At 53.8% G+C, this 22,421-nt stretch overlaps 1 protein-coding gene across 4 annotated transcripts in view; it reads right to left on the reverse strand.

The window, feature by feature from the left end:
• Positions 1–22,421, reverse strand: part of NRG2 (neuregulin 2) — a 176,024-nt gene that overhangs the window by 29,999 nt on the left and 123,604 nt on the right. For all 4 annotated transcript variants that reach the window (XR_007127611.1, XM_047730934.1, XM_047730932.1 and 1 more), the window contains 2 exons: positions 5,213–5,384; positions 103–221 (listed from right to left, as the gene is read on the reverse strand). Coding sequence is in view for 3 of the 4 variants with exons in the window: in XM_047730934.1 (XP_047586890.1) it covers positions 103–221; positions 5,213–5,384 (291 nt within the window). In the remaining variant the exon portion in view is untranslated. The remainder of the gene's footprint in view (positions 1–102; positions 222–5,212; positions 5,385–22,421) is intronic.

The raw sequence follows: 22,421 nt of genomic DNA on the forward strand, positions 1-22,421 counted from the left end.
CAAGACAGATCATGTGCGGGCCTCCCAAGGGCTGGGGGGCAACAGGCCTGCCGAACCAAACCCCTGCAGAACCCCTCCCTTTGTTGGGGGGGGGCCACCTACCGCTGTTGACGTGGAGCCGGCCGCGGACTGTGTCCTTCCCCAGGATGTTCTCAGCCTCGCAGACATACTCCCCAGCGTCCTCCACCTTCACCTTGTTGAACTGTAGTCGTGAGTTCTTTCTGGTTAGGGAGGGGATGAGAGAGGGAGAGACGTGAGCCAAGGCCCAGGCTGGCTGGGGCTCTCCAGAGGTCACCCAGCGGTCACCTCTCCCCATAGAGCCACAGCGGCTGTGCAGGGGGGATCGGAAGTAGATTTTGGGCCCCAGGTGGAATGCTGAGTCCCCTGAGCTGGAGGGAGACCTGGGGGGCTCAGGAGAGCATGGGGTAGAGCTAGAAGCTGCACGTATGTTCTTAATCTGTGAATCCTCCTGTCCACTTTTCCAGGGCTGGACCTTCTTTGGAGCCTTTTTCGGGGGGAGGAAGGTGGGGGTCTCTTAAGTCATGTGGCTACCTCTCTCCTTTCAGCGTCCCTCCCCAGGCCCAGTGTCCCCCCTCAAAACACGGCAGCCACTGCCTTACCAGTTACTTCAGCCTTCCCTTTGGAGTGGCAGCCTGCAGCTCTAGATACGGAAGGCCTGTTCCCAGGGACCTGGGCAGGGCCCCTGAGCTAACAGGCTCCCACGGCACCTGCCCAGCCTCCTAGTTCCAACCCATGGCTCCCCGCCCTTCACCTTAGCCCTGCCACTTGGGGTACTCTGGCTTCTCCCAGGGGCTTTAGCTTCTGACTTCTGTGTGCTGGAAGCTTGGATCCCTCAGGGAAACAAATAGTTCCTGCTCCAGATGGCCTGACTTGATCCTCCTGGCTAACCTGGAGATGGACAGGCAGTAGAGATGGGAAAACAGTCCTAAAGGGGCTTCTGGACTTGTGCAAGGGGACCTGGCAAGGCAGAAGCAGAGGTGGATGAGGAGCTGGAGTTGGTAAGGACATGGGTCCCTCAGGGGCCCATGGACTATCTCCAGGGCCAGAGGCTGGGGGCCTAGCCCCCTCCATGAAGGGCTTTGCACCCTGTTCCTGCATGCTGAGAGTTGCGGGGCCAAATCTGGGCAGGGACTCTGGGCTGTAAGTAACTCTAGGGCACCAGGCCCTAGTTCCTCTCTTCTTTCCAAAGACCCTGCCAATCCTCTCCTTCCTTCCCAGGGTTTCTCTGTACCTGCCCCGGGATGCCTGGCCTCTGAAGGGTCTATTCATACCTCCCATCCTTCCCTCTGCCCCATTGCTATTCAGGGGCCCCTCTGAGCTCTGGATAAATCTTAGTATCCAAGTCTGGGCCCCAGGGGGAACAAGAAGTAGCATGAAAACTTCTTTACATGATGTAACCTCCTCTTTTTAGTCCCAAAGTAAGACACCAGATTCCCAGAATATGTGTAGTGTGTTAGAGGGCAGTGGAACATTAGGTAGGGTGGTACAGCTGCTGTTGCCCTTAAGCCCAGGGACAAAAAATAGAGCCATGACACTGACAGGAGAAGGACAGGGGAGGTAAGGCTGTGCTGTGGGTGTGGGAGCCAGAGGACTGTCCCCCATCCCCACTGGGGCTGTGCTTTGGGAACCTGTTTCCCGGGCTCACTGCTGCCTCGGAGCAGGGAGGGGGGCTCTTCCCAGACCTCCTCACTCCAAGATCCCCCAAGATCCACGGTCCATGGGGTGCTCTTTTCAACAGGCCCTGTTGCTCTTGTGATGTCTTCACTAATGTTTCAGCCACAGCTGTCTGACTGCTGAGTCCCTTCAGCCCTCCCCAGCACAAGCCAGTCTCTGTCTCCTTGACCTGCTGGTATCTGTCTCCAACCCTTTTCTGTCAATTCAAGTTTATTTTCCTCATTAAACAGATTCCCGGAGGTCCTTCTGGCTAAAACAGCATCTCCTTCCTGGCTTCAGCCTAATCTGATGCCACGAAGCCTGGCAGCCCCAGGACCAGGCTTCTCTCACTTCTTGGCCAGCAATTCCTTGACACTAGATGAGCTAAGAGCAGGGGACCACCTGAGGGTCGCAGTGTCAAGGGAGGGGGACACAGAGCCACCCTTGTCACCCACAGCTGAATTCACAGGTGCTCCCCTTTTACCACATCCCAGGTAGCAGGAAAGGTGGAGTTAGGCTCGCAGATATCTGGAGGGATAAAGGCTGGAAATGGAAGGAAGGTCTTCCCACCTATGGTGTGTGAGACCGGTGGAAAGTCAGTCCAGGGCTTGGGGAGAGGCCATCTCCTCTGAGGAGCTGGCAAGGGGTGAGAGTGGACAGAAACCATGAGGCCTCGGTTTGCCGGCTATAGGCACCTTTGTTTCTCAGCCAGGTGGTGATCTGGCCAGTGCCAGGGGGTGGGGGGCGGCCCAGATTTGCAGAAGAGGTCCTGGGGTCAGAGCTGCAGGGAAGGGGCTCTCTGGGACTCTCAGGCCTGAAGGAGTGGGGGCTGCTACCTTCTCGTCACTCCTAGCTCTGGTTGGAAAGCCTGAGGGTCCGGGACTCTCTCCCACCCTCCTGCTGGGCCTGATGCCCGCTTGCCACACTGACCCAGGCCTGGCCCCACGACGGCTGCCCCTCCCCAGCTTCCTCAGCCAGGTTCCTGCTGGCAGGGGTGGCATCTGGGCAGCTGCATCCTCTGCCCGTCCATGCATTTTCCTTGGGGCCTACCTCCCGCTGCCTGCCTGAGGGGCCTGTTCTAGCTTGCCCCTCATAAATAAGGGAACATGTGGTTCTGCAGGGGAGGGCCCCGCGCCTGGGGCTTGGGACTGCTGGTTCTCTTCTGGCACGGGGTGGCTTGGGCGAGACAACTCAGTGTGGCAGCCCCAGGGAATGGCAGCCCCTGCTGGGGGAGGCGGCCTCAGCAGACCGAGGGCCAGGTCAAGACGGAGCGGGGCCGGGCAGATGGAGTGCTAGGATGGCCAGAGAGCAAGCTGTAGCATGGGTGGAAGGAAAAAGAAGATTCTGCCAGCACCTGCCGAGCCAGGTGAAGAGAGAGAGAGAGAGAGAGAGAGAGAGAGAGAGAGTGTGTGTGTGTGTGTGTGTGTGTGTGTGTGTGTGTGTATAGATGGCAGCCCTCTTAGCCGCAGCAAGGGAATCCGAAATTCTCCATCATGGCTCATTTGTCCACCTTGTCAACTCACTGCTGGGAAACCAGGGGCAGGATAGGTGGATCGAGGAAGTTTCAGGGGTGTAGCAAATGGGACCGGGCCCTAGTAGGAAGAGGGGGGGGGACACTCCAGGCTCTTAGGGATCCCCAATACCCAGGAGAGAAAGACCTGACCAGGCCCTGTTTCTGGACCGGGTAACCCATTTGTCAGGTGAGACTGAGGCTTGACCAGGACAGCAACTGGCTCAAAGTCTAGGTCAACCCAAGGAGGGTGCCCTGTGTAGTCCCAGTGTCACCCTATACCCAGGAGAAGAGAGCTAGTCCTGCAAGAGTCTCATTAATTCAACACTGAATGCAGATGTCTGCCAGGCCGCATAGGGCGGAAGGGTGTACACGGGCGGCATCCAGCCTCCGAGGCTCTCTTGTGCTCCAGGGACAGACAACCTCCCCTGAAATGCAACGAAACCATGTGAGAAGAGACCATAAGAGCTGCCTGGAGGGTTCAGGAAGGTGTTCCAGAGAATACATTTAATCTGGGCCTGGAGAGCTTTGCTAGGGACAAGGAGCAGGGAGCTGCCAGCATGGGGAACAGCTTGGGCCCAAGTCTGGGATCGTGAAAGGAACAGACCAGGGATCAGGAGCACTGAGGGGTTGGGGAACAGCATGGCAGTGACTCAGGAGAGGAAGAGGGGATATGCGTCTATGTTAGATCTCCCTTGCCAGAATCACAGGGGTTGGCAGGCCTCTAGAACTGTCAGCAAAACTGGGTGGATAAGGCACTTTTTTTTTTTTTTTTTTTTTTGAAGAAAGGGTGGAGGCCTCTACCACCTTCTGTATTGTATCTATAAGCTAGACTAGAAGCTCTGTGAGGGAAGGGAGGGACCAAGTGTGGTTTCTGGGATAAGCCCAGCCCCTGACAGAGGGCCTGGCTTGCAGCTGATGTCCCATATGCACATGTTACGTACAGCAAACTCACAAAGGGACCCACGGCCCAGGAAGAGTGGGGATGGCCAAGAGTGGGACAGTGGAGGAAAAGCCGCTGGAGGCAGGAGGGTGGATAAGAACATGTGGGGCAGAGGGCAGGGTGTCTCCTGCTGGCAGGGATGTCACGGGGGCTGATGCCAGGTTGTAGGGGGTCTGGTTCTGCCACTGCCGAGAGGGGAGACAGGAGGGTGCGGCAGGGCTAGAAAGCATGCCAGGGAGAGGCTAGACTGGGGCATATGGCTCAGAGCTGTCTGGGGGCATATCCCTGCTGGGAGCTAGTGCTTAGCTGGCAGCACTAAAGACAATCTTATTCCCTAGAAGAGGGTGAAATCACCCACAAGTGGATGAGGGAGGGAGGAGAGGAGGGAAGCCCCCAAGACAGGAAAGTTCTAGCACTGATGGAGTGGTTACAGGCACAAAAGGTCCAGAAGAGGGGAGGGGACACAGAGCCGGTGGCCCCAGGCCAGTGGCTGCTGAGAGGCCTGGAGGTGGGGGCTATGAAGCTCTGAGGTTGCCAGGGTCTCTCAAGAGCCACAGCCACGGGCAGTGGAGGGGTGTCATTAGAGGGCAGAGGCCAGCAGGGCAGAGGGCCGTGGATGATGACAGGGAGGAGTCAGCGGACCCTGTGTGATGGTGGAGGGGAGAAGCGGGATGGGCAGCACCTGGGGGAGGGACAGGCACTGTGATGGGAGGGAACGCTTTTATAAGGAAGTGATGAGAGAGAGTTGGTGGTAGAGGAAGGCTGAAGTCCTCGCTCGTGACTTCCCAGATGCATCCTGGAGTCGTCTCCCACTAAACATTGCCAAATGGTGGGCTTTTAGGCCCCGAGGCAGATCCTTTGAGAAGTTTTAGGGCCAAGAGGGGACTTCCACAGGGAAAGCTGTATTTGATGATCAAATTGCCTTCAACCATCCAAAGACCTTCCCATTAAGCATCTATATGCTACAGGACACTGGGCCACCATAACCAAAGGGACCCAGAGCTTCAGGGAGGAATGGGTGTGGTTAAGAAGGGGGACGGGAACTAGCCCCATCTTTTCAGGGAGGAGGGAGGTGCGTTCCTCACCTGCCATTCCCGTACTTGATGCGAATGTCGCGGCTGCGGTTGAGCTCCTTGCCATCCTTGAACCAGCGGTAGGAGGGCTGAGGGTTGCCTGCTGCGGCCTCGCACTTCAGTGACTGCTTCTCACCCACCTGCCCCGTCTGGCTTTTCATCTTCTTCAGCTTGGGCCGGGTGGCTGTGGGGAACAAGGCAGGAAGGTCAGTATGGCGGTAGGGCGTGTTGCCAGGTGTGTGCAGTGGAGGGAGGGCATGGGGTTATTTCCTGCTTCAGTCAGTAGTCACAGAGGGTCTGCAATGATGTCAGTGTGGCTATGACCTATGGGGCTTCCTTCATGCCTGGAATGACACTAGGAGCTTTATATACATTAGCTTATGAAAAAAACCCATGGCCTCACTGCAGGGATGAAACCCCTTTACAGATGGGGAAAACTGAGGCTCAGAATGGTGCAGCCACTTTCTCAGGGTCCGTTGGGATTCAAATCCAGGTGCCCTTGACTTTGGGGCTCATGCTCTAACTCCTATCCCAGACGCCCAGGCCTATGTTGGGCCTGGAGGACACAGGAGGACCAAGAGGATAGAGTTCCTGCCCCCAGAAAGTTCAGGGCGGCAGGAGAGCTACAATCTGAGACTAACATCATAGCATGGTACACAGAGGCCTGGAGGTGCTGAAACCTAGAGGAGCGACCCCAATGCAGGCTGGGGGAAGAGTGGCCTGAGCTAAGAGCGGAAGGATGCTAAAGTGCTAGAAGGAATAGGAAGGCAGGTGAGCAGGTGTCTGGGAGACAAGGCCTGGGGCTCCACTGGGGGGACACCAGCCCAACTAGGGCTGCAGGCCTGCAAATGCCAAGCCAAGAGGCTTCTCCTACTTTTCTTACACAGGATTCTATTTCTACTTGCCCAGATCTCCCATGCCTCATCTCCTCACTCCCCTCCCCACAATAACCTAAAAAAGGGGGGTGGGGGAAGTTCTCTGTTCTCAGAAAGGTAAGGGCCAGCCTGTGTTCCCTGCTGACGTATGTAATGATTTCCACTAGGACAGTCCTTTATAGGTTACACAATGCCTTCTGCATGCTCTCATTCAGTCCCTAAGCTCTGTGAGGCAAGGGTCATTGCAGACATCGATGGGGAAGATGAGACTCAGAGAGGTTAAGAAACTTGCCCCAGGTCACACAGCCAGGCAGCCAGGCAGCCACAGAGCTGGGACCGAAGCCCAGGGTATCTGCGTTTGCAACACGTCAGGCCCAGAGTGGGCTGTGTCTGCTTTTGCAGCGTGTGTCTCTTTTGGGGGAACAGAGAACATAACTGAAATTCCTCCAATAGCAGAAATCAGGGTCTGTTGGGCCAGGGAGCTGTCTGGGGACCGAATGGTCCCGTCTCGGCCAACTCTGAATGAAGGCAGCCAAGAGGGCCTGGCTTTTGCTAGGGTTCCCACACTGAACCTACCCCTGAACGGCTGCTTGTAAGCAGGCAGGAGATGAGAGTGGGGTGCTCGGATGGCGAGAGCAGATGAGAAAGGGCTCCAGAAGCTTCAAACATGACATTACACAGTGCTTGTGAAAGGATTTTGTTCATTTTAGAAAATTTTAAAAATACAGACGGATAAAAGAAAACAAAATCCTCCACCATCCTGGTACTCAGAAGTAAGGTACACACACGTACACATGCAGTGTAAATAAAGGGGCTCAGCGCTGGTAACACGTTTCTTTTGTTTAATGAAAGAAATGTAAGTCTTTGAGCTTGGCATTAACTAGTAATGACAGCATTTCCCAAACCAAATTCTACAGGATGTGAATATCCAGAGAGATGATAATAGACGTTACTTGAGAAAAGGGTTCCATGAGCAAAACAGTTTGGGGAATGGGTGGGGAACAGAGTTAAAGACGTATCATCGCTGACTTTGGAATGATTCCCCAAGCAAGGGTCTTAGAACTTTTTTCCTCAGATTTCCACAGGTTTCCTCAGAACCTGTGGTAGCATTTCAAGGAAATAAAGTCATGTGGAATAGCTCTGTAACATAACTTATGGGTGCGAGTACACATAAATACACCTTTTGATAATATCTTCACAGAATTCAAAATTCAAGAAGTAGGTATAAGAAGGGTATAAGGCTTGAAAAACAAGTCTCCCTCTAACTTCTGACCACAGTCACATGGGGGCCTTTGCAGGAGGCAACCGATATTATCAGTTGCATTGCTATCATTTCAGAGACCTTCTATGTACATGCATAAACCCCAAGTGTTCACACACACAATTTTCTTATTTTTCATGGTTGCATACTATTCCTTTATCAGCCCCAGAATTGGAACCAATTGACAGAACCAATTCCGATCCTGGCGTATTCAGCGTGTTTTCTCCCCACTGCCACCTCATTACAAATGGGCCCAGCCCTGCCCAGCATATATATGCAGCGTGCCTGTCGTGTGCATGCAGGGCTCACCCTTCACACACATCCGGCGTGTGCTGCCGGATGGGCAGTGTGGCTCTTGACTCAGACCGTCCAGATTCAAATCCAGGCTTCACTTCTCATTAGCTTAGTGTCCTCAGGTCACTGACCTAATCCTTCTGTGCCTCTGTTTCCTCACCTGGGAAATATTGGTGATAATAATAGCTCCTCTCTCACGGGAGGATGGCTGTGAGCAGCGCACGAGACAACGCACGTAAAGTCTGGCTTGCATAGAGCATTTAATAAAGGTTAGCTATTACTGTTTATTACCATCCACAATAATTTCCTAGGGCACTCTTCCTAAAAGGGGAATGGCTGCATCAAAAGGGCATGCGATCTTCCTCAGCTTTAAGCGGTGCCAAATTGCCTTCTGGAAAAGGTTGCACCAGTCTGCACTCCCACCAGTGAATGGCAGTGCCTGTTTTTTCCACACCCTCACTAACATGAGGTGTTATCACATATTTAATCTTCGCCAATTAGCTAGGCAAAAGATAACGTCTCTTTGTTGTTGTAGTTTGCGTTTATTTGATTCCTGGGGAGGCTGACCACTTTTCATAAATGTATTGGCTCATTGTATTTCTTCTATTTGAACTGTCTGTTCATGTCTATACTGTTTCTCTACTGGGTGCTCATCTTAGTGATCCATAAGGGTGTTTTTTTTTTTTCTTGTAAATATTAAGGCTATTAACCTTATGCTCTCTATATTTTCCCCAATTGCCTGCTGCTTACAGTTTTTAATGCTGATTTGGGGGTATGTTTTTGGACACCCAGAAGTTTTATGTGAATTAACCTAAGTGTGACTGACGTCCTGCGTCAGTATCCTTGCCCCTTACCTACACCACTCTCTCCTTCATCTGCTTGCTCTGGGGTCCCTAGTCACTTCTTATCAATAGTTCTTTTTTTTTTTTTTTTAAGATTTTATTTATCAGAACAAGAGCAAGCACAAGCAGGTAGAGGGAGAAGCAGGCTCCCTGCAGAGCAAGGAGCCAGATGTGGGGCTCGATCCCAGGACCTTGGGATCATGACCTGAGCCAAAGGCAGCCGCTTAACCGGCTGAGCCACCCAGGCACCCCTCCTTATCAATAGTTCTTAACCTTAGATGCTACTGAGCACCACAACGGAAGCTTTAAAAATTTCTGTAGGTGCCTGGAACATCTAGATGTTCTGAAGCAGAACCTGTAAAAGTGGGTCTGGGTGTGTGGGCTTTAGAAACATAAAACATAAAGGAACGCACACTTCTTGTCAGTATACAGCTTAATGACTGGTGCCAAGCTAAAAACCTCTTCATGGGTGGCTTTCCTCTAAAGTTGGGTTGACACCTAGTGATCTAACAACCTCTTGGTTAATTGGTAACCTCCAACTAGTCTCCTCCTCCTCATGAACTGGGGACAGAGCTCTTCTCAAGTTCTAGGGTGCCTACCCCCACTGCATGGGGAGTGTTGACCTTTCTTGCACTTCTGACACAAGGGGGCCTCCTGCCCTCCACCCACCAGGTGGGAAGAAATGGTGGTCACTCTACCACCTTGTTTCCTGACATGAGTCCTGGTATGATACTATGCACCGAGCGGGGGGCCACTGCTCGTGGTGGCAGTGATGGGGAGGGAGTGCGGACATACAGCCTGATCCCAGACACAGCAGGCATGAGCCCATGTTAGGGGGCCTGAGGAGACAGGGGCTCCAGAGGCATTCCCTGTGACCAAAGGGAAATCCGGAATTGCATTTCAGATCACACTCTGTCTAGGGAGAATTCTGTGTGACCTGATAGCCATTTCTTGATTGTCTCCTCACTCACTTCAGAACAACCCCACCTGGTTCACTTGTTCCTCGTTTGTTCATTCATTCAACCTACGGCATGCCAGGCACTGTTGTGGGCCCAGAGTATACAATAGTGAAGGAGACAGATAAGATTCCTGCTCTTAGGGAACCTGAGTTTTAGTGAGGAGAGATAAGAGCAAATGATCAATAGGGACGATAAGGCAGTAATAAGCAACTGGATAAAGGCCTCGAGGTGAGAATGAGCTTGGTGAGCTCAAGGACTAAAAGAGGCTCATGTGGCTGGAAGATTCTGGAAGGCAGGGGGAGTGTGAGGGGAGCCTGGAAGGGTAGGCCCAGTGATAGATGTGGAGCTGTCTGAGCCAGGGCAAGAAATCTGGATGTTTTGCCCCCCTTTTTCTTCTTCTTCTTCTTCTTCTTCTTTATTTTTTTTTTTTAACTTATGTGCCTACTAGAAAAGTTTAAATTACATATTTGGGTTGCATTATATTCCTATTCAACAGGACTGGCCTAAAGGATGAAAAAATAAAAATAACCATACATTTGAATCATGCCATGTTCTTTACAAAGTCTTCTTTTGCATCTATTAACAGTTCCTCGCCAGACTCATCTAAGATACTAAAAACCATGCCTCCCGTTCTAACAGTGTCTAGTCTTGGTCCCTGTTCACAGAAATCTTAGTTCACAGCTCTCTGAAAGCCAAACACAGGCTTTTTGAAAGGGAATAGGACTTAGAATAGGCTGCGTGTTTTTGTTGTTGTTTTGGTGTGTTTTTTTTTTTTTTTTCTTTTTGTTTTGCATCAGGCAAGTCCCTTGAGGGGGAGAGGAAGTGGCTCAGGGGACAGGAAAGAGAAGACCCTTGAGGTGGCAGTCACAAAAATACCCAGAGGACCTCTGCACCCTCACTTCTGGGCCCAGAGCCTCCTTAGGCTTTCTATGTGAGGGGTACAAGACAAGCTCCCCAGGATGGCCCGGATTGGTCTGGTAGGTGGGGTGGGAAGACCTCAGAGGCTTATAAGTCGGGGAATGACCTGACCTTACTCTGTGCATTTTAAGGTCATTCTTACATGCTGAGCCACCATGGCTTCTCCCACAGTGGCTCCCAGCCACTGGATCCAGTACCAGCCCCTGGGGACACCCCAGACAGCAGACCTTTGAGGATGTGGAGGTGGTGCTTACAGAGCCTAAGACGTGAGCAGGTCAGCTCTTTGACTTCTGCTGGAGCACTCTCTCTGAGCTGGGTCTGGGATTGTCTGGGTCTCTTTGATGGCCCAGGGCTCAGAATGCAATGCTAGTGTGAGGCATGAAGATCACTGTACCATGTCCCACGAGTGTCTTGGGGCAGAGGTAAAACAAGCAGAGGAACAGGCTTCTTGGGATGGAGGGATTTGTCAGGACAAGAGCTGGATCAACCCTAGTGGGCAGAAGCTCACCGCAAGTCAGTTGACATGCATTTACTGAGTGCCTACTGTATGCCAGGTTCAGTGTTTTGTCCCAGACAGAAATGATCTGGCCATGTATGATGCAGCCTCTCCCACCCCTCAAGGAGTTTAGTTTGTCCCTCTCCGTTACTGTTTTGTTACATAAGAAATACATTTTTGTTGTAGAAAAATTATACAAATCAGGAAAAAGCACATTTAAATCCAGTTACCATGGGGGGCGGGGGGCGGGTGGGGAAACACTGTCAACATTTTCAAATGTCTCCTGCAAGACTTTTCTAAAATGTTTTATATCCTACCCTTTAGTAAAAACGTTCTCCCGAATCTAGAAATACAAATCTAAATCATTTTAATGTCCATATCCTGTCTCTTCGTTCCAATGAATTGGTTAGGTCGTCTCTAACATCATCTAATATTAACAAGACTGCAATAAACTTCTCTACAAATTCAGCTTCGTAGCCAAAGTGAAGAGCCCCAGTCTGGAGGGCCTGTATCTCCCCACACAGAGAAGGGACTCACAAAGGCCCCTCAGCACACAGGAGAGAATCCAGGTGCGAGATGTCAAGCAGAAGGAAGAGGAAGATCTGTGCACACGAGAAGGGGGTCCCATGACTGTCACTGATACCCTGCTTGTCTGTGGCTGTTCCTTCCCCAGAGGTGGAAGGGCATGCGGCAAGCTGACGGCCTGGGTGGCTGTTGGGCAACCCTCCCTTTACCTCCCCTCCGCTCTCCTCCTCAGACCCAGCCCTCTCTGCTGAGCTTCCCCGCTCCCTGAGAGCTCCTCAGCCATCCAGCTCCCTTCATCCTGGCACAGTGCCCACCTGAGCAGCAGGACTAGGGCTCTCTGGAGGGGGGTTGTGGGGACCTCTCCTTTGGCAGCTCTATAACACTATGAGGAAGATCTCTAAAGGATGACCCAGACTACCACAGAAACTCTCCCTTGGGGACAGGTCCTGTAAACCTTCAGACAGACCTCCACAGTTGTCACAAGCTGGGCTCCCCATGAGTGTCTGGTGGCTCCTGCTTCCTTATCCCCTGATGCCAAGCCAGGGCATCTAGGCTGTATCTGTCTGAGAGGGAATCCCCACGAAGCATCCCGCTGAAGATAACAACAGCAAAAACAACTAGGGCTGCTCCTTTCCCACATCCCGGCCCCGAGGCCAGGAGGTACCGCTGCTGCCAGCAGCTTGACCTCATTCCTCTCGGCAGTGGGCGGTGGGCGCGGAGCCTGTTGAGATCTGAGAGCAAGACAGACGCCCAGGACAGAGCCAGGCAGCCCAGCCGGGGAGGACCTGGCCTGGCCTCCCTCCCAGCAACCAGGGGGCAGGGGCAGTGGACTCTTGAAAGGGTTAATGATCCTCCCCTCATGACTAAGGCTGAGCAGTCCCCTTTGCAGGGCAACACCTGGAGACAAGGCGGCCAGCCTGCCTGGCATCAAAGTCTCCCACCAGCATGCTGCTGGCGGGCTCCGGGCTCGCCCCCTCCCCACCCCTCTCCTACCCATAAAGTGACTGCAGCCTATCAGAGGTTAATTACAGACTCCAAGTTCAAATGGGAAAGAAAGGAACAACTGAAAACACGGCTGGTTTAAGTGGGCACAGAGGCCTTCTCTGTGAAATGGGCAGCCAGGTATCCTCCCCGTGGCCTGCAGAAGAGCTATTCAGACTCATGGGGCCAGGCCTCCTAAAGGCCGTTTGCACCTTGCCAGGCCTCCTGGCTTTCCCCCCACCCTCCCCAGCCGCATTTCCTCAGCCAACCAGGCCCAGCCTGATGCCTGGGCTTGCCCTGCCCTATTCTCACAATCATCCAACAAATATCCACCTCCAACAATCCTTCTGATGTATCAGGCCCCCACCTGACGTCAGGGATATGGTGCTGAGAAAGGCAACATGGCTCCCACCCTTGGCTCGGGCTCTGCCTACCATTCAGGGTTCTGCTGACACTGGCAGGGGACTGAGCCTCACATGGGACCATTTCCCTGTATTGGTGAGAAGCAGCCCAGACCTGTTGGGCTTTTAGCTCTACACCTGGCACCGCAGCTACAAGGTAGAGGACAGAGGCCAGGGCCAGCTGGGGACAGGAGCTAAGAGGGGAGGCAGACCCTGCTCCAGGAAGGTGGGTGCAGAGGAAGGAGAAGGGAAGGGGGAGGAGGAGAGAGAACTTGGGAGCTCCAATACCCACAGAAACCATTCCTGCCTTAGAGGTTCTCCTGCCCACCCAGAAGCACCCATCCACTGACACCCAACCCCTATAACAAGCCTGGCCTGACCCTGAGGGCCAACGCTATGGCCACCCCCACTCCCTGCTGCCAGCGACGCTGGCTTTCTTGGGGTCCTGCCAAGGCAGAAATGGTCAGCTCCTGGATCAGGCAGGTACATGCTGCAGTTCCTCACGTGGGCTGCGACGCGGGCACGTGAGCAGTAGAGATGGGGGACTGAAGGGATGTCACCGACGTCTGGGGGACACTGCACAGGGTCACAGGGCAGAGGCGTCCATTGCCGGGCAGCATCTGCTACTCCGCACAGATATGAGGTCTCTCTGGGTTCTTCTCAGTCCTTGGGGCACGGGCCCCAGACACCCAGAGCTGGCACATCAACAGAGGAAAGGGTGGCAGCTGGGGACACTGTACTTCAGCTCTTTGTCCCCGTCTCCCGATTTTCTAGCTTCTGCCCTTAGGTGAGTGGTTTAGCCTCTCTGGGCCTCAGCTGACTCATCTGTAAACTCTTTCCTGCCTGCTTTAGAGGAAGGGAGGAAGAGAAAGCTCTCTGTGGAGGGGATGGAAGTTTCTTACCATTGTCACCCCTTCCACTGCTGGGGGCAGAAGGATGGACAGAGCAGAGACGACATCCCTGGAAGGCCTTTACTTGTGCCCAAACTGTTTAATCTCCCCATTGGGGAAAGCTGGGCTCTGGGCCCGAGTGCTGGGCCCAGCCCAGAAGGCTTGGGGTGGGGGCGCCTGCAGCTGCTCCATGGGGCCGCCCCTTGCTCAGGGAACCCAGGGCGAGAGCCAAGGAGGAGATCCCAGGGCCCCGATCCCCTTCAGGAAGGGCCTGCCCTTCCCACCTCCTCAGCCTGGCTGGAGAAAGTTGTTTCTGAAGCTCTAGGTCACGAGGAAGTGGAGTGGGGGTAGAGAGAAGGGAGGCATCTCACAGACCAGCTTCTCAGACTGGGACACCCGCAAAGCCCCACAGGTTGATCTCAGGGCCGCTTTCTGAGGGCTCTGCCAGGCTCATTAGTAAGAAAAAAGCAACATCTTTGTATTAGATACAGACATTTGTATTAATGCAGACATATGATGGGGATTTTGAAGATGAAATAAAAAGAATTCTAAGAAACACTGGCTTTCAGGGGAAAGGTGCTGGTAGGCACAATATAAGAAAGGCACAGATGGGCCCATGCGCTCGGCAAAGGCAGATACCACAGTGGGTGCGGGCTGGGGGGTTACCAAGGCCCAGCCACCTCCCTTGAAAGTCCATCCACACGCCTGGAGAGCCTGGCATAGGCACTCTGGGGTCTTGGAGGGCTGAGATGCAGGCCCTGTGGTCCAGGCTAATGAGGCGGGGGGGTCTAGAAGGGACTCACCCCAAAATGAGCAACTCCCTGGATAGTCACTGGCTCAAACAAAGTATGTGGGAAACCAGTTTCCCATTTCTCTCAGGACCACTCTTCCTCCTGGGTCTCCTCTTCCAGTCATCTGTGACAACTTGTCATCTGTGACAACTGTGTTTCTCTTGACTTTCTCCACAGGCTAAGACCATTCGCCGTCCACCAAGCCTCTTATCCTCCTCACCCTCCCTCGTCCACCTGGTCCTGCTTCAACTCCCACCAGCCCCAGTACCAATCTACTAACAGTGGACATAGTCACTTCTATGGGCCTCTTTACCATTCCAAAACCTGCCTTGGCTCCATGATGTCTGTAGAAGAAAGGCTACCTGCCTGCCCTCCTTTTGGGGGAATCTTGCTGGGTCAGCCAATGGGCCCCCTTCCCATACACTCCTGTCTGCTTTTCCTTCATCACTTCTCTTCAGGAATGGTATATTCCAGGCAAACCAAATCACTGGCCGCTCCCCAAATACGCCTATTCTCTGCTCCGCCTGCCTCCACGCCCTCTGCTGCTCCCCCACCATCCCATCCCCTGGCCACAAGCACAGCTGAGAGTGTCAGACACACAGACGTGGGGTCACACCGGTCTCGGTTACGTCCTGGCTCTGCCCAGTGTCTTGCGTAGCTAGTGAAATGACTCAAACCCTCCGAGCCTTTATTTCCTTGTCTATGAAAAAGGGACCCTCCTGCCTACCTCTTAGGACTGCGGCTGGAAAGAAATGGGGTTAAGGTCTGTCAAGAAGTATACAGCACAGTACTGGGAATAGAGAGCTCCCTAACTGGCTGCTCTTAATCTAGAAGCCTCAGGCTCTCCCCGGGAGCCACTGTCCTCCTCTAAACCACCCAGCCGGGAGCAATCTCCGCCTCACGCAGGCTCCCTGAGCATCTCCTACCCTGTTGGAGACTCACTCTATCCCTGGCATCTGGCACCGAGCAGGTGCTCGCAGGCCGAATGAGTGAATGAATGACGTAGGGCTGTACTGTGACTGCTGGTGATTCACAGTGGCCCCGAACGAGGCTGCTGCAAGCACTCAGGGGAGCATGGGGTCCCTCTGTAGCCCATCTCAGAGCCTTTTCCCACCCGACACTGCTCCCTGACTCTGCCCTCTCCTTCCCCCTCAGCCCAGACAAGTGTCTGCCCCAGGATAGCAGAGCAGGTGATAAGGTGGGGACTACACCAAGGACTACGCTTGCTCAGCCCACCAGGCTGCCTAACCACTGAGGGCCCCCGGCTGCAGGTGGGAGGCTGCCCTCAAATAAGAGAGGGGCCGGAGGGGTCTCCTTGTACAGGAGTGAAAGGGCTCGGGAATGTTCTCCTTCATTCCTGCACTCGAGTATGAACTGGACACTTGGCACATGTCCGGTGCTGAGGGTCAAGCTGATGTGGTCTTGGCCCTGGGGGAGAGTCCACTGACTTGGCCCACACAGTGGGATGGGCACTGTGACGCGGGGAGGTGCTGGGGGCGGACAGAGAGGCTGCCCGTCTCCCTCCCTCCTCATCTTGGGGCAGGATGTGTTTTGTGAAGAAAGCAAAGCTGAAGGATGACAGGAGTTAGGCCGAAGAAGGGAAACGGTACTCCAGGCAAAGGGAATGAAAGGTTCAAGGGACTGGGGCAGGAGATCACCGCACACTCCAGGAACTATGAGAAATTCTCTCTGACTGGATCACCATAGGTGAGTGTGGAGACATGAGGCCACAGTGGGCCAGGGAGAGGGCAGCACCTCACAAAGCTGTTGCTCTCCCTCTTGGCCTGAAGCCACCAAACTCTTCGCCTCGTTGGGGTGTGGACTTCTCTCTCGGGGCCTCATTTTTCCCCATCTGTACAGTGAAGGGACTGCACCATGAGCTCAGATCCAGCCTCACCTGACTGCCCCAGAAACTGCAGATAAGACTATTTCAGATAAGTCTAAACTCCCCCTCCTGACCTTCAGCGATCCTACGGCTGGGCCTGCCTGGTCTCTCCCTCCCACACACCATGTAGGGTGGCATATCTTCAGAACTCCATGTTATTTCCCAGTATCCTCTGTTCTGCGCATTTGTTCAAGGGGTTTCCTTAGCCCAAAGGCCCAGCTCTTCAGAGCCCTCCTCCTTTTCATCTTTCAAAGTCTACTGAAACCCCACCTCCTCCAGGAAGCTTCCCAGATTGCTCTGATGGGAATGAGTCTCTCATCTCTATTCTCTGTCAGCCCTAGCCAGGAGCATTCTTGCAACAGTAGTTAGGTCTGTCCACACCTACCTTGGCCCACAAGGCGGTGGGTGACCCATTCCCCAAGGATAGCCTGTAGCCCCCAAGCATGAAGCCTGGCATTGATACATAGGTTCAACACCCGTGGGCCTGACAGTCTCCCTCCGGGGTGGCTCTGCTCCAGGAGGCTAGCTGCCCAGCTCCATCCGTGGTTCCCATACTTTAGCACCATCGCAGTCAACTAGAGGATTTGCTAAAACACACATACTGGCCCCCAGCCCTGCAGTTTCTGTTTTGGTAGGCCAGAGGTGGGACCCCAGAATTGGCATTTCTAGCAAGTTCCCAGTTTATGCCTTAAATCAGGCTCCTGCTGATCTAAACATTGAATTTTGGCACAAGGAATTCAATAGAACCAGAAAGCTACCCAGACTTGTGCCAGATCTAGCTGGACTCTCTCTGGTGGCCTGGGGGTGTGACCTCAGGGCTGTCCCCCTATGTTGGTGCTCCACGGTTCCTGTTTATACCTTACCATCACAGTCCCACCGTGAGCTCACATTGAGAGCAGGGCCTCAACCCGCTCATCTTTGATCCCCCTAAATCCTGCCCAAGAGCCCAAGAGTGGGTTCATAACCAACCAGCTGATGTGACAGGAAGGACCTGCTCCTATAAGTGGACTAACAGGGCATTCTATGCCCCTCACTGGTATTTCTGGAGGGACACAAACTGTTAGAGCCAGGGACAAGTGACATGTGCATGGTGAGGCAGGACAGGGGGCAGACCTGGACCTGGTGACCCTGCCACTAATTCATGGCCATATCCCAGGCAAGTCATGAACTCTTCTGCCTCAGTTTTCTCATTGGTAAAGTGGGGATGATAAAATAATACCTAGACTTCATAGAAGCAGTCCTGGCACATGGTATATGCTCAGTGCATGAGGACTGCTCCTCCTTTCCCCCCAGTGCAGGTTGGCCATGGAGATGATCCCACCCCTTGGAAAGCCCTGTCTTGCCCTGCTGAATTCCTGCTCCCATCCACACTCTGCTCAAATGGCACCTCTTTTGGGAATCCCTCTCTACACCCTTCCAGGAGAGCCAATTATTCTCCCCATCACACACTGTACATTTTTCTGGCTGAACACATGGTTCTGATCGCAGGTGTTTGTGTCAAGAGCCGTCTGAGCTTGCTGAGGGGAGAGACCAAGATTCGTTCACAGAGTAGGAGCTAGGTGAAAGTTTGCAGAACTGAATTTATAAAACGGAGCGAATGTACATGCAGTTTGTGTAGTTACCCCGGGGCTGGGACCTGGAAATCCTAGTAAATGCTTATGCCCAGGCAGGGTTGGAGGAAGACAGGTATATACTGTACTTGACTCTCCTACGTTATTATTTTTTTAAGAAACTGCATTTTTTTAAAGATTATTTGTCAGAGAGACTGAGAGCATGAGGGGAGGGAGGCAGCAGAGGGAGACAGAAGTAAGCTTCTGCTGAGCAGGGAGTCCAATGGGGGCCTCCACCCTGGGACTCTGGGATCACAACCTGAGCCAAAGACAGACGCTTAACCAACTGAGCCACCCAGGCGCCCCCGACTCTGATAAATGACTCTTATAAATGGTGGGCAACAGGCTCAGAAATGGTGGGAAAACACAATGGGAATATGATTCTGATGGGCTCCGGGTCTCAAGTTTTGGCAATGTTTTGCCAGCTTCTTAAAAAAAAAAAAACAAAAACCAAACCAACCCTCTCTTCTCTGTGCCAGCGGTCCTTTCAGGCAAGCCTTGTGGGCTGGAGAGCAGAGGAAGGCAGACCCGTGGGTGGGGTGCATCAGGCATGGGTATCCACACTGGGAAGCTCACCTCCAGCCTGGGCTGGGGCTCGCCCATGTGGGGCCAGCTCCTTCTCCCGCACACATTTCATTCTGGCACCACTCCAGGTCAGGGCTGTCCTGACTTGGCCCTGCAGCTCTTGCCCCGAGGGCAGAGGGCGGTAGCTGGGGTCCCTTGGGGATTCCTGCCAAAATCTGCGTCCAAGGACCTCTGCTGCCCACAAAGCTGCGGCTGCTTCCTCCAGCAGCTGGCTCATGGAGTCTGCACAGGTCAGAAGGGACAAGCTCCTCCTTCTCAAAGGGAGAACATCCCCTGTGCATGCGGCCTGAAGCCCTCCGTCTGATTTTACTTCTCTCCCAGACCTAGTGGCCACCCAGCTCCCCCACCCCAGGTGACTCACTGCCCTCCTCCAACCTCGGCCCTGCCAGTCTCTCTGTCCCCTCGTCCCCCACTGCTGAGTTCCTGAGACCTGGGCTGAGGGCTGATGAGTCCTGGTCTGTAAACTGCTTTGAGCTGTCAGGATGAAAGAACGCTGGCAAGTACAAAGTCACTCTCTGCTTGTTGTTATTGATCCTAACGAACTCCCCGGTGCCAGGAAGCCACAGCAGAATGTGGGGCAAACGCTGAGCCCTGGAGTGGCAGGAGGACCGCTCTATGTGCCTGGCTAGCAGGGTCAGCCCGGGGCTGAGGCCAGAGGTGGAGACGGCCAGACTGACCACGAGATGCGACACATCACTACATCACCACCTGTGGGCACGTCACCACCTCTGACCTGACCCTTGCCAGCCTAAAGAGTAGTCTGCTCTAGAACTCTGGGTGCTGTTTTTTTTTTGCCACAGGCAGGAGAAGAGAAAGATGGGAAAGACCTTGCAAGGATTTCTTCATGCTCATTCAAATGAGATGTCCGGAGTTCTCAGCTGGTGATGCTAATTCACCTTCATATTCCAGGACACCCAGACCAAAGTGTGGCCCCTGACCTCTTGTGGGCAGACATGATTTCCCATAATTCCCCATAATTCATGGGGAGCTCAATGGAGGGGACATTTCCATCCATCCCTGACTGGCCTTTTAGGGGGCACCCAGAAAAGGCCAGTGACTTCGAGTCTAATCCCCAAGCCCTTCTTCAAAACCAGATAGCATCTTCAAGGCTGATCAGTTTCTTTGGGGGCTGGCTCCTCTCCCACCTCGATCTCGCAGCTCTCCTCCCTTGGGCTTCTCAGAGGCACAGGGCTTGAGGCCTGAGGCTCTGGCCTTGCCATGGAGAGAAAGCACAAGTTGAGAGCAGAACCCATTTCCAGGGTCCCAGATGGAGGGCAGGCAGTGCCTGGGGTCACACAGAGGCAGAGCAGGGGGCAGACCCCAGGTACAAGAGTTTATTACCCATCCGCCAATACTGCTGCCAGGGCCGGCATGGGTCATGCCAGCAGCCCCCTCCTCAATCCCCAAGGGCAAAGGGAAATGGGGGGAACTGGCCCCAGGTGAGGGATACCAGGTTCAGCCCTACTAACTCTCACTGAGTCACACCTGCAGCTCAGCAGGCATTCCTGCGTTGAGGGAGAAGAAAAGTCTACCTCCCCATGCTGGCCTGTGTATGTGTGTGTCTGGGGGACTCCTCCTGCTGTTTGCCAAGGAGGAGATGGAGGCTGCTGGTTGTGGGGGTGGGGAGGGTGGGGAGCCAATTAATTAACATCATCTTCTTTCTTTCTTTCTCCCTCCCACTTTCCAGATCCCACCCCAACCCCGCCCTGCCATCTAAGCTGAAGATTTTAGTGGATAAGTTGCTCACACTCTCCATGTCTGCACCTCCTAGACTTTCAACCAACTGTGGCCCCACCCTGGCTAAGTCCCCCCTTCTGGGTGCCCAGTGCCCATGTCCTCCACTACTGGCATGCTCTGACCATGCACTAAGAGAGCCCTGCAGCTTCAGATGGGCCTGGAGGGGAACTGTGAGGGTGGCTTCCAGTTCTATAGGCCACTGTTGACTTAGGCACTGATTCTGCTGGGTTTGAAATCAGACCCCCTAGACACATCATGGACTTAAGACTGTTGTTTCTCACCGACATGGTACTTTCTCTTGATACCTTGTTTTGGAGCATGACCCTACCCCATGGCTTCCCACTTCCAGAGTGTCCCAGGTCTCCAAAGTCCCTCTAAGCCCAGGCCTTGGATCTGTTTGGTATCTGCTCACCAGCCAGCTCCCTGAAGGAAGGCATTCTGAAGAGAAGGCTTCCCACTGGGAAGCGGGGAATAACATGAAGCAGAGAAGAAAAGCAGGAAAGATTATAGTGAGACATCAAGAAGGACTTTCTCACAGGGGCAGAAGGTTCTGGAAGAGATCACTGAGAGGTCTGTGGAACCTCCTACTAGTAGTCCACTCCCACCTGTGCCCTAATGCGTACTCTAGCCTTGGCAGAGGGAGTTCTCATTTCCCTGGCACTACGACTCACCCACTGAAGCCCATCAAGTGGCTTCCTTGACATTGGGAATGTGCCCTTAACCAGTCAGCCTTCCAAGCTGCCCATGATAGGATGTGCTCAGGGTTGGCGGGGTGTAGGTGGGTGGGTGGGAGAAAAATGAGTGGCTCACTGAATCACATCCATAAATTTTGGCCTTGAAAATAGGCACCCTGACTTTCTTTAGGTCTCAGATTGAAAGCTAATCCCACATTACACGTGCCCAGCTTAAGCTGACCCACACACTACTTAGGGCACACATCAGCAGTGTCCATTTCCTTAGGGTGGACTTCTAGACACAGTTGCCTAGTGGAGATGGGCAGAAAGCCATTCTTTCTTTCTTCCTTTCTTTTTAAAGATTTATGCATTTGAGGGAGAGGGAAAGTGTGAGCATGGGGGGTGGTTGGGCAGAGAGAAGAGGGCGAGAGAATCCCAAGCAGACTCCCCACTGAACATGGACCCTGATGCGGAGCCCTGATTCCACAACCCCAAGACCATGACCTGAGCCAAAATCAAGAGTAGGAGCCCTGAGACACCCAGGTGCCCTAAGGGGTGTTCTTTATAAAGAAAACACAGCCCTGGCCTTTAAATTTCGCTAGCTCCTAATTAACTACCAGGCTGAAGGCAACGTTTGACTCCTGGGCTCTCCCCAACAAAGAGACCTCAGAGACTTTCTTGCCACAGCTCCTGCCGCATTATATAGAAGTTCAGAAAAGGAAAGAGATTTGGCCATATCCTCAACCACCACTGAAGCCTCCCAACTCCCAGACCAGTGCCCTCTGTGGGATCTTTTCTCCTTTACCCTGTAGCTGCTCTGGGAGGGCATCAATGTGAGTGTCAGCACAGGGCTCTTTGCTCACCCAGGACACCTTCTCCACTTCCTCCCTGGGGACAGAAGCCCTAGGCACAAGAGAGTAGTCCTGAAGACCAAAGAGAGACAAATGCCTGGTCCCTGGTCTAGTTCTGGGAGCAATGTCCACCACAAAGCCCTGGCTCCCTACTCCCTAGAGCTCCCTAGCTGAACAGGGCATCCCCTCTGAGTCTCCAGAGCTGGCAGGCGCTGCTGCCCTTGCTCCAATGGCTGAGGAGAACTCACGGAGGTGTGGCACATGGGTGGGAGTGCTCCCAGAGGTCGGAGAGGCAGTGTGACAACTCCCTCAGCACTCGGAGCCAGGCCAGGCCAGGCCCCATGTCTACTGGTCCGCTTTCCTCTCCGTGCCCCTGGCTCCATCCTGCCGCTCACTCAGGGCTCCGCATCTGCAGGCGGGTCCCCGGAGGGAGGGCAGCCCCTCTCCGCCGCCCCTTGGTCGGGACACAGCGGCCAGGGGACAGGCGCGCACAGCCACCCGCACACCCCAGGCGCGCAGCCCCATGCCCACCTGGCCACGGAGCCCTGCTCGCCCGCAAGCACTCACGGCTCCTTCGGTGCCTGTCACCTGGGCGGCGCTAGCACAGCTCCAGACTCGCCAGCTAGGACCTGGGGGCGGGTGAGCG

This window comes from Lutra lutra, chromosome 5 (genome assembly GCF_902655055.1).
Source record: "Lutra lutra chromosome 5, mLutLut1.2, whole genome shotgun sequence".
NCBI lineage: Eukaryota > Metazoa > Chordata > Mammalia > Carnivora > Mustelidae > Lutra > Lutra lutra.